Source organism: Crassostrea angulata, chromosome 10 (assembly GCF_025612915.1).
Source record: "Crassostrea angulata isolate pt1a10 chromosome 10, ASM2561291v2, whole genome shotgun sequence".
NCBI lineage: Eukaryota > Metazoa > Mollusca > Bivalvia > Ostreida > Ostreidae > Magallana > Magallana angulata.
Window position 1 is genome coordinate 47,908,046 of NC_069120.1, and position 11,919 is coordinate 47,919,964.

Consider the following 11,919-nt stretch of genomic DNA (forward strand, 5'->3'; position numbering starts at 1 on the left):
GATAAGTGGTGATAAGGATATTTGCATACTTATTTAGCATTTCTAATTAAAAATACTAAATCAAAATGTACATACACATTTTTGATAAAAATGAATGCATAAATACAAATGATAAAATGAACTCAAAGTTCATGAACGTGTCAAAGAGTTCAATGTACCAGGAAGGAGAAACATTTTGTACCGTCCCGCACTCAGTGTAATCATATGTCCCAAGCTATATGCTGCATATTTTCTAAATCATTCTATATTTATAAATACTTCCGGGTTAAATCAATTTATATCTTTTAAAAGTTTGTAGATTTAAGAACAATAGTAATTCCATCAATACCCTCTGCCTTGCAGAAATTTAAATTATTTCCTTCATATCTATGGAGGCCCATGGAGTGAGGTCCCCGGAAACTCTTTCAAGAATACTAGAGATTTTGTAAAAATTAACTTAAAGTCTTCAAATTTTGACTTTTGTGATATTTTTTCTCGTGATAATACTTTAAAAAAATTAAATTCTTTATAATTCTTAAAGGTTTGTAGATTTAAGACCAACGGTAATCCCAACATTACCCTCTGCATTGCGCCAGGTGCGCACCCCACCTGGAATCCGCCACTGTAGCAGCTACATGAGTGGATTGTGGATTATAGAAACTTTTGCAAATATCAAATAAAAGCTTAGATAATAGGCTATTTTTCTTATATTGTGCTATTTTGATAGCACACGCCGTTTTAGTTTTATATAAGTGTCCAAACCTCAAAGTTTACCCTCTTTTTTAAAAAATTGCATCAAATAATGGCTCAAAATTATTTATCTCACAAAGTCACAGGTGCTTGTGGACAGGACCGTGCACTACCCCCTCCCGTCCTTTCCATTTTTTTTCCTAATTTTTTTTTTTATTAAATATCATTAACAACCCCTTATATATGTCTCAAGTCGAAAAATAACAGAAATATCACGACTCTGTGGCATTTTATATTGACACTCGTTTCCCCTATATATACATGTATTAAACGAAATAGGGGAAACAAGTGTCAATATAAAATGCTACAGAGTCGTGATATTTCTGTTATTTTTCGACTTGAGACATATATATAAGGGGTTGTTAATGATATTAAATATTTTTTTAATGGAAAAAGGGGGGGGGGGGGTAGTGCACGGTCCTGTCCACAAGCACCTGTGGACAAAGTCTCTTAAAAAGCAATATTGATGATAAAAGAGCAACTGTATAACTCTACTTTTAACCAAATACATGTATTATGAGATTACTATTTATTAAAGATAAATAATGAAGAACATTTCTTGCCTCACTGAACGCCTGCTGTACAGGTAAACAAACAATTTTGAATGTATCGTACGGCAATTGAATGAAATGATTCAAAGAGGTTGTCCGGTGTGTTAAAGGACCGGAGGGGTGTAATTTTATATTCAGGTTCCTGCAGAAAGAATCCGGTTTTATTAGTTAAAACCACTTCTTAAAGGGGCATGGTCACGATTTTGGTCAAAAATTATTTTTCCGATTTTATTTTTTACAATGCTTCAATTCGGCATTCTTAAAAAGCAACTAAAATTTGAGTGTCATTTGTTGAGTCGTAAGCAAGCTACAGAGTTTACAATTCTTTGCTATGTATACAAAGCTTTTGTTTACATTTTGAACGTTGAAGTGAAAATTCCAGTTTTAGACCTAAAATGAATGTTTTAAAATCCCGTTTTCACTCCTAAATATTATAATGTTTATAATTATCATTAGTCCCTATTCTAACAGGATGACATTATAGTAATATCACATGTTGAAAATTGCAGTTCTCAAAAAGATCCTAAACAATTATTTAAATATAGGATATAAATCTACATCAAACTCTGAACCCGTTGTGAGGCCCAAGAGTAGATTAAGATTTACTCCACATATTCCAATGTTAAAATTCGACCCCCATTGTGGTCTAACCCTTCCCCCGGGGGTCATGGTTTCACAACTTTGAATCTACACTACCTGAGGATGCTTCCACACAAGTTTCAACTTTCCTGGCTGATTAGACTCAAGAAGAAATCTTTTAAAGTTTTATTCTATAGATTCCTATGTAAAATTTCGACACCCCCCTCCCCTCATTGTGGCCTCACCCTACCCCCGGGGTCATGATTTTCACAACTTTAAATTTTCACTACCTGATGATAGATGCTTTTAGTTTTACATGCAAATTTGAGGCCTGTTTGGGGTAGCTACATATTTAATATGTAAAGATGTTTCAGGTAAAAAAGATTGTGCAATTTTGTTTATTTTACATCAATTAAACCAGGAAAAGATGGAACAGCTAGAATTTCATTTCTTACAAAGAAACTGAACAATTTCCATAACTTGTCTTTCTCTAAATTAGCGTCAAGGTGATACACATTTTTCAATGCTTTTATCACTTCACAGTTTTCACTAAACTTCTCGGGATCTAATTTTGAGACATCATAACTTGGCTGTCTTTTCCTTCCATTGTCACTGACCACTGAGCATTCCTGCATTTCATTTGTTATTATGTTAATTTTAAAAACAGTATGTACATTGTCCATTCCTATGAAAATAAAGTTGCTGTCTGGGATCATCCATATTCTTTTAGCATCAAATGCCAGCTCTCCAAGAGTGGTGTTAAAAGAAAGGCAAGTCCATTGGTCTAGAGCAGTGTTGTATGACAAAGGAGATGAAATGGAGCCAGTCTTTACAACAAATACATAGCTGTGACAACGACAAGCACAGATATTAACCATCTTCTCTGGCATTGGGGCCCTATCACTCCATTCACCTGAAAATACAGCAAAATTAATCAAGTATTTTTAACACAAGATGTAGATTAAGCAAAGTTTTGTGGGGTCTACAGATAAGTTCTTATTAAACAGCTCCTTTAAAATTAAACAGTTTGACAGTCATCAAAATTTTAACCTAGATAAGCTATGATAAGAGGATCACTTCTTTCAAAAACATCTAAGAAACTGCACTTCTTAAAATCCTAACCGATTATTATACAATCCTCCCCTTCTTCTTGAAATTTCTGTAAAATTTTAATCACCTGTGTGGTAATCATATTCCTGTACAGAGTTCAAGCGGTATCTGAATCTACCAAATCCACCCATAAGCAGTAATGAGGAATCACCAGACACACACATGGCATGATGCCGTCTGGGTTTCTGCAACTCTGCAACTGTGCTCCAAGATTTTTCAAAATTATTGTAGCACCAAATCTGCATCATCCAAGTGTTTTTCCCCAGTCTATCTTCACCACCACTAACAAAGATTTTCTCACCTACAAGGAAACATCTATCCAGTTCATAGGCTTCATAAGGCCAAAAAGTTCATTATTGTTCATTATTGTTAAGGGTTAGAAAAACAGGACGTATAATGCTATATAAATACATGTAAAGCGAAGAAAAAATAAAAATGGTAAACACCATGATTTGGTTTCACTCCATTGATTGTATTAATTGCAAATGCTATGACAATGAAGGTTTTAATGTATATTAATCATAAGCTGCATTGAATATCTCGTAGGAAATAGATATCTTATATTCTCAGAATTACTTTTTGATAAAATATTCATCATTTCTAACCTTGGGTGCAAACACTGTATCCCTTTTTCGCAAGCAAAGCATCATGGGAAATTAAGCATCCATCTGGCACTTTAGTAAAAGGTGTGATGTGACCAGTATCAACATCATAGGACACTATCTGTCTGGGTAGATCCTGGGAATCTGTTTCTCCAGAAATATCATCATCCTCAATATGGACCCCAACTGATATCAGGTGATGAGGTATAAAGCGCTTCTTCTAAAATGAAATAGAATATCTGTGGTAGTCTTCATTCATTAACATTTAAATAAAGATCAAAATTTATTCGACATGTTCAATGATATTCAGAATTTTATACAAAAAAATCAACAGCTACAAGTGCAACACCAATTATGTTAGATTATCTCTTGATTAAATTTCTTTATAGCATGTTATATATATATATTTCTGGTACAAGTGAAAAAATCAAAAATTGATCCACAAAACACAGTTAATGTTGAATGATTATTTATTAAGAATTTTAATTTTTACCTTACTACAGTTTCGACTTTTTTCACCACCGAGATCTGATAAAAGGTCTTTGCAATTCTTGGAAACATCTGGGCTCTCCATTATCATTTCAATGTCTTTTTCATTACAAAACTCCAATACATCCATGAGAAGCTCTGGAAGTGAGCCAGTTCTTTCCATGTCATGATTGATCCAGCACATCAATGCTTTCAAGGTTTCGAGCTCACTCTTTACATTAAGCTGAGGATCACTTATTATTCTCCTCAACTGACTGGTCTCCATTTCAACAAACTCTCCTTGATGGAGTAATTTCATAAAGTTCCAGAGTACATAATGTCTGGCTTTACTATAAGCTTCCTTAAGGTAAAAAGTATCCGCAAAAAACAATGTAGAAAAGCAGTTCTCATCATGAATGAAATCCTGTGTTAAACAAATAAAATGGTCAGTATCAATAAAACAGAGAATCTTTTTAACAAATAATTTATAAAAATCCATTTTTATTATTAGTTTTTAAGGTTTTTCTCACCCGTAAAAAGATACTGCACTTCCCAATAAGATTTGATACCTGCAAAATGAGGTTTAATTTAATTCATATAATAATTAAGCACAAATTTAGCAAAAATACACAGAATACACCATCATTTTAATCACATTTATAAATACTTTTCAACAAATAAATCTTACGCTCTCCCCTATTAAATCTCATAACAAAAAAGCACTGCAGATAGATTACAAAAATTATTATGCCAATAAGATCTTTTCCATTTTTTTAAAAATAAAATCCTCAAAAGGAATACTTTGTTTTGCATGCATATCCATGATATCATACCTGATATTTAGAAGCAAGTTCTGCCACCTGGTGGACATTATCAACAGATAACTCCAACCTTCCTGTCTCACAAAATCTGATTACAGCTGCCATGGTTTCAATGTCTGCTTCTTCAATCTGAACACAGTCAGAATTGGCTTCCTTCATTTCACTTTCAAACATGCCTCGAAAAAACTCACTGCTCCCCATCATCTGCTTCTTGTTGCAGTAGAAGTCTCTTCCGCTGACCCTTACCACTAGGTCAGGGGTCATATCCTTCCCCAAAGAACAGTTCTCATGAACTTCCCCACTTTCACATGATGTTTTGTTTTGGTTTTTCACACAGCTATCCATTTTATGTCCTCTTCATATAATGAAACTACAATATAACAGCTGTATAATATACATGTACCATCAAAGCCAGCTATGATCCGTGTACATTTTATCTTCAACTCATTATAATAATTTTTCAGGACAAGCTTTGTGTTATTCTCTTTTGAGAAGTGGACAGACATAGCCTACATCCACATGAAGATGTAGGCTATGCCTGTCCACTTCTCATAAGAGAATAGCTTTGAGTATAGCATGTAAGGTTGGCTCAGAAGATTATTTCTAAATTAAAAGTCATAGACATACCTTTGGTAAACCTATAAATGAATTAAATAAATCTATAAGCCCGTGACCTAAAACAACCGGAAGCTCCGTGAAGTCAAGTACACAAAAATCGCATACGTCATTCAACCTACTTTCTCTTTTAAATAGCAGCCGCGCTCTCGATAAACACCATATCTGTAAGCGAGACTTTCATGTGATGATATGGTTGCTTAAATGGCAGATACAGTCGCAGGGTTTGTTTTAGAAAGCAGAGACGAAAATTTCATTCGAGGGTGGGTTTCGTCAGAAGACACACTGAATCAAGTCATCGAAGCACACTCAATACACACAGGATGTCAATTTGTGTCATGGTATGTAAAAAGATTTTCAAATCCAAGATGCTAACTTTTAATAATTCTGTTTGCTTAATTTAGTTTGTATAAGGTTAATTGAGTATTTTTTCTGATCATAATTTCTGATGAGAATTTTAAAAAACGTAACTAAAGTACATGACGGTGTACGTAAGTACAACAGCTTATGTCAGCTTATTCATTGTATTGCTTTTTCTAATGAAACAATTCAACAAATTATTTGAACTCATTCATCGCGTTAATGTTATTATCGGAAGCCTATAGTTAACATATCATTTAATAATATTTTGGGTATAGAATTCATGTGTTTAAAAATTAAAACCCCCAAACTTTCTAGCATAAGCATCGACTGTAGAATTTAATAAAAATGTTTACTGCGCATAGTAAAAATATTCACCTCGCAAAGTGCAAAATATATTATATATATAGATTGCTAAAAAACTAATTTTAATGCTTGTTTGATAAACAAATGAACAGAAATTTATGTTTAAATATCCAAAATTTTAAATGAAATCTGAATTATTAATTATATTTTCTTCAAAATCCAATCAAATATAACTGTTACACCAGAACAACTTTGAAATATAAGGTATGTTTTAATGTAATATTTAGCGAACAAAAACACCTGAAATACTTTAGGCATATGAGTGTACAGTTTTTTATGATCTAAGTAACCTTACCAAGAATTAGAATCGAACATTTAACCATTATGCCCAGTATAATTAATTTGGTAAAACTACTTAATCTAAAACATAGTAATGCTGGAGTGATTTGCACACTTTGTATGGACATTTCAATTCCGGGGGGGGGGGGGGGGGGTGGTAGGTGGTAAGGAGTGTCCACCCACTGGGTATATCTTTATCATTTCGAAGAGAAGAATGAAACACATGTGAATCTGTTAATAACATGCTAATTAGATCCTATATCTGTTAAATAAATTATCATTTCTTGAACTGAGGTGTAAACACCCCCTCCCCATATCCATTTTTGAAACCCTGCTGTGCCCATCAATAGGTTATGACTACTAATTATAACAGCTGTTATCAATTAAGGTCTCTGTTTTATTATGTTTTATTATACATATAGATAGGTACAATAATAATGTAAAATCAAATTATCTATAATCTATAAAAATAAGTTATTCTGATATACTTTGTTTAAGTTTGATAATTACATTTACATAAACGAATATATAATTATGGTGAAATGACAATTTAGATATTGAAATAATTATACCATAAAAATCTTTGAATTTCCTTAATTTTCATATCAATGTTAAAATTAAATACAATTGAAACTTGTATATATGATGTTATTATAATATTATGGTAATTGTCACTTTAGTGATTTTTAATATGGGAAAATGATATGATATGTGAACTTGATTTGATTTGAACATATTTTATTATCTTATGTTACATAAATGGATTAGGCAGCATGCAATGGCTATGTAAGCCTTTTCCATAGAATTACAAGTGTATATGTCAACTTGCATGATCAGTTGATCTTAAAGCAAGTGGATATTCTATAAAGTTATTCAGAATTAATGATACTTTCAGGGTTATCAATTTAACAAGTTCCTTTATTAAATTTGAAACAGCCAGGGCAGTGACCCAAAATTAATTGTATTATATATCTCTGGTCTCTGTAACATTGATATCATAGTTTAAATGCCCTACATCTGTTGGCATCATGAGAAACTTTGAATTTAACAAGTTTGTGAAACAGCCAGGACATTGAGGACAATGACCCCAAATTAATTATGCATGTACTGTAACATCCCTGGGTCTCTGTAACATTGATAGCTTAATTACCCTACATCTGCTGGGCGCAGTAACCTTTGTCTCTGTTATCATTTAACAGTTATAATAACAAGGTTAACACTAATTGATTGTGATGTATAGAATTTAATCTGATTCATCCGTCAAATAGGTTGTTTGAAAAAAGTTAGGTTGAGGTCAATGTCTTATATATCTCAAATCAACAGTGTATGTCACTTGCTTAATTAACTTATCTCAATTGAATCATTTCTATGAAAATTTTACAATTATTTCCTTTTTGTTCTTTCTCTAATATCTCACTTTATAAAATTCTAAGTTTGTTTTATTTTTGGAAACTTAATTCTAAACATTTGACAATAATTTAATTAAATTAACTGGTTTGCGACTTGCATAGCTTTTTAATTTTTTTTAAAATGACACCAGTTACATATTGCATTTGTTTTCTATTTAATTAATTTTAATTTTGAACTCCCTATCCAATAGCAAATTAAAAGCAAAGGGGAGTTCAATATATTGCGGCCATAATATATTAAACATGGGGCGGGGGGGTTCAATATTTTGCAGCAAAATATTCAACATGGGTTCATTTGAATATCGCATGTTAATTAAATGAAATTGGGTTCAATATTTCGTGGTATCAAAATATTATATGACACCAGACCCGCCCATCATAGTCATGCAGTCACTCAGTGTGTCAGTCAATCAGTCTGTCAGTTCTAATTTTTGTAAGCTTTCACAACTCTTAATATTAAAATGCTGCAGGGAATTTCGTGAGACTAAGTTGCAAGTATTTAGTAGAAAATATATGTGTAGATCCCAGGGAATTTGTGAGACTTTGCAAGTATTTAGTAGAAAATATATGTATAGATATGCATGTGCATATTACCAGGAAATTCAATTTCAATTATTTTTCTGGAAACTTTGACCCTTTTGAACTTAATAGTTTTGATCACAGTTGGTGAAGACAAAATTATACCTCATTAACAGTACCTCTACATATGTACTTGCTGCAGGAAGTTTTGATGTGATGATTTTTGGGGCATTATATAAATGCTCATTTTAAAATTAAATTATTTTGTGCATTTAATGCATACCTTGCCATTCATTATGTGTAGGTAATGTCAAGTAAATATTAATGGATAAGTGTGGGATATATATGTGAGTCTGCTAATTTTTTCTTGTTATATTAATATTTACATTATCTTAACTAAGGCATGATGACAGGAAGAAAAAAACATCAGAACAATATACTGGTCGTCTATTTTGGAAGCATAAGGACATTCCTGTTACCGGGTATCCATTTAGTTTAGGGAGACATATAATTAAACAGTGTCAGTATGGCAAGACACACAAAAGGGGACAGTCAAAAGCAAAAGTAAGTGATTTTTTTTTTATTTATGTATAAATATTCAATTGGCATTTATTTTCATCTATGCACATTTTTAGTTTGTTGTATAAAAAGGATTTTATTTTTAAACAAGTGCACATTCATGTACTAATATACCGTACTCTATTGACTATATTGAATTTGAATTACTTTATATATAAAATTTGCAAATATGCTTACTAATATATGAACCTATAGAATAGCAAAAACGTTCAATTCTACCTGAACTTTTTCATGAGGTCACAATGATTATCGCACACAATTATCGTTTGACATTATTATGATTATTGTAATCATTAAAACATGGTTATTTTAACAGTTCTGAACGATTTGCCTTTTTCAAATGTATAAATACAAGTAATAAACAGCAATGATAAAAAGTTCATAGGGATATATTTGCATTTCCAATCGTTCTTTCCCACTGTAAGCCAATACGGAGGAGCTGCAATTATTTCTCTATAATTGCAATTGCTCTGTCAGTATACTATGACGTCATAAAGGTGTAACGTTATATATACTTTTCCATGACGTTATAGATTTAAACCACTATACGATACATCATTTGTTTTTCTCCTACTCCATTAAAATTGACGTATAAATTTACATGTAATATTAAAACATGTTTTTGATAACATTGTAAAGAAATTACTGTTATAACATATCATTGATTCTGTTAACAAATCTTTGTGAATTAAAAAGGTACATTACAGTCTGAATGTTTACTTTTGATGAAATAGCTAAATGTCAAGGTCTAGGCTAATCCATGGTATTTGCGAGTGGTAAAATGCAAATATAAGTAATATAAAACAACGATTATTTAGTGAACATTGCGTTATGAATAGCAACTGCTCTGCTGGCATATTTTCCATGATGCGCTAGCGCACATCATGGAATATGCCAACAGAGCAATTGCTATTCATAACGCCATGTTCACTAAATAACGTTGTTTATTTCTTAAATGAACTTGGTTGGTACGGCTATTGGTACGTGATCAAATCTACTGAGAAGCCCTTAGGGCTTCACCGGATTTGATTACATGACCAAACAAGTTCAAATCTTGGTGAACTTTTAAACATGCTGTTTATTTCTTAATTACAAATTAAGATACCACACAGCAAATTTTAACTTACCAGTGTTACCTCTTTTGTATATAGCCAGAATACAGTTGTATTTTTTTCTAAACTGAGAATTATGATATGAAGTGAATTTTAATCTTTCTTTCTTATAGACTGTAACTGATGTTCACAATTATGCTAAAGGACAAAGATTTTGCTTACAACCAACAAGAAAAATTGGATGCTCAGCGCAGATTGTAATAAGATATGTGGTTATCCATAATGAGGAAAAGTATAGTTCACAGGACCTTCCACAATCCTGTAGAAAAAGACAGGAAATCCTGCAAACAATCTCTTGCCATATGCAGCAACATCCTGATTATAAAGGAGAAGAAAAAATCTTTGTTTCTCTGCCCTTGAATGCTGCCCATAATCATGAAATTTCTCAAGAATCATCCCTCGGCAACAGAATTAATGAAAAAATCAGAAGCAAAATTTATGAAACAGTTAATTCTGGAATTACGAATACCACGGTCATAAAAAGAATTTTGAAGTCATTTGTTGAGGCAGAATTTAGAAATAAAGAGATCAAGCCTTCAGTGTATGATAGAGCATTCTACCCACTTTCAAAGGATATTAAAAACCATGTACACAAAGCAATTGCATCAGGAACTCTTTCAGCCCTTGATCAAGAAAACTTGAAAAAAAAGATCGAAGAATGGAGGAGAGAAAAAGACTGTAACCGGCATTTTTTCTTTCGCCCTGCCACAGAGGAAATGGAAGACAATGCTGGGGACAATTTTTTATTTATCCATCAAGAAGAATGGCAGAGGAGACTGATGAAACTGTATGGAAATACTGTAACTCTCCTGGATGCTACATACAGGACAACCAAATACAGTCTTCCTCTTTTTATGGTTGTCGTGCGAACCAATGTGGAATACATTCCAGTCGCAGAGTTTGTGACTGAGGATGAGACATCAGAAAGTATCAAAGAGGCTTTACACATTCTAAAATCCTGGAACCCAGACTGGTGTCCTGGACACATCATGCTGGACTACAGTGAGGCAGAAATCAATGCTGTTAAGGCAGAGTTTGAATCTGCTAAAATCCTACTTTGTGCCTTTCACAGAGAACAAGCTTGGGAGAGATGGGCTAGAAGTGGTATTAATCATTGATTTTTACTATAAATCAATTTTCTTTTGAAGAATTTTTTACCCTATTACAAGTTGTACTATAAAATTTCATGCTTGAAAAAATGTAAAGAAACAAAAAGAAAACAAAAGCTCATGTACACCAGATAAGAACATGATCTTTAGCAAAATTGAATACAAGTTTTATGTCATGTTTCAGAAAAAAACATTCCACATACAGACAAGGATGAATTTCTCTCAACACTGCGTAATGTTGCATATTCTACAACAACTGAGGAATATGAATTGGCGGAAGAATCGTTAAGAAGCTGTCATTGGTTCAAACATCCAGTAAAGAATTATATTGAACACAAGTGGTTGTCTGTGAAAGAGGTAGGTAGAATGATCTTTGAAAATACAATTTAAAAAGGATGAGTTTTCTATATAGTCCTCAATTTTTACTGACTTCAACCATTTTTATGCATAATCAATGGACTTTTATAAAAAGCAGTAATGTATCATAACAACTGATAAGTGTTAAGGGCAATTGAATTTCACTTAAATTAGCAAAATTGGATCTTGGACCATCTTTTCCAGGACTTAATAGACTTGTTCATAAATAGCAAAGTTCAAGTGAGCTTCTCTGGTGATTTTTTTTCCTGATGATCAGTCTGTCTGATTACATGTCTGTCAGAATGAAGTATTGACGACTATACCCAAGAAACAATTTCATGTTCAACCAATACT

The 11,919-nt window shown here is 32.5% G+C and overlaps 2 protein-coding genes across 2 annotated transcripts in view; one reads left to right on the top strand and one right to left on the bottom strand.

The window, feature by feature from the left end:
- Positions 1-2,237: 2,237 nt before the first annotated feature.
- Positions 2,238-11,919, bottom strand: part of LOC128166985 (kelch-like protein 21) — a 31,526-nt gene continuing 21,844 nt past the window's right edge. Inside the window, exons 2-8 of the mRNA XM_052832470.1 lie at positions 5,488-5,506; positions 4,873-5,230; positions 4,570-4,608; positions 4,065-4,463; positions 3,575-3,791; positions 3,037-3,270; positions 2,238-2,772 (exon numbers count right to left, since the gene is read on the bottom strand). Of these exons, the coding sequence (XP_052688430.1) occupies positions 2,258-2,772; positions 3,037-3,270; positions 3,575-3,791; positions 4,065-4,463; positions 4,570-4,608; positions 4,873-5,205 (1,737 nt within the window). The 5' untranslated portion in view covers positions 5,206-5,230; positions 5,488-5,506 and the 3' untranslated portion in view covers positions 2,238-2,257. The remainder of the gene's footprint in view (positions 2,773-3,036; positions 3,271-3,574; positions 3,792-4,064; positions 4,464-4,569; positions 4,609-4,872; positions 5,231-5,487; positions 5,507-11,919) is intronic.
- Positions 10,150-11,424, top strand: LOC128166986 (uncharacterized). Its single transcript, XM_052832471.1, has one exon. It carries the CDS (start codon positions 10,402-10,404, stop codon positions 11,215-11,217), a length of 816 nt encoding a protein of 271 aa, XP_052688431.1. The 5' UTR covers positions 10,150-10,401; the 3' UTR covers positions 11,218-11,424.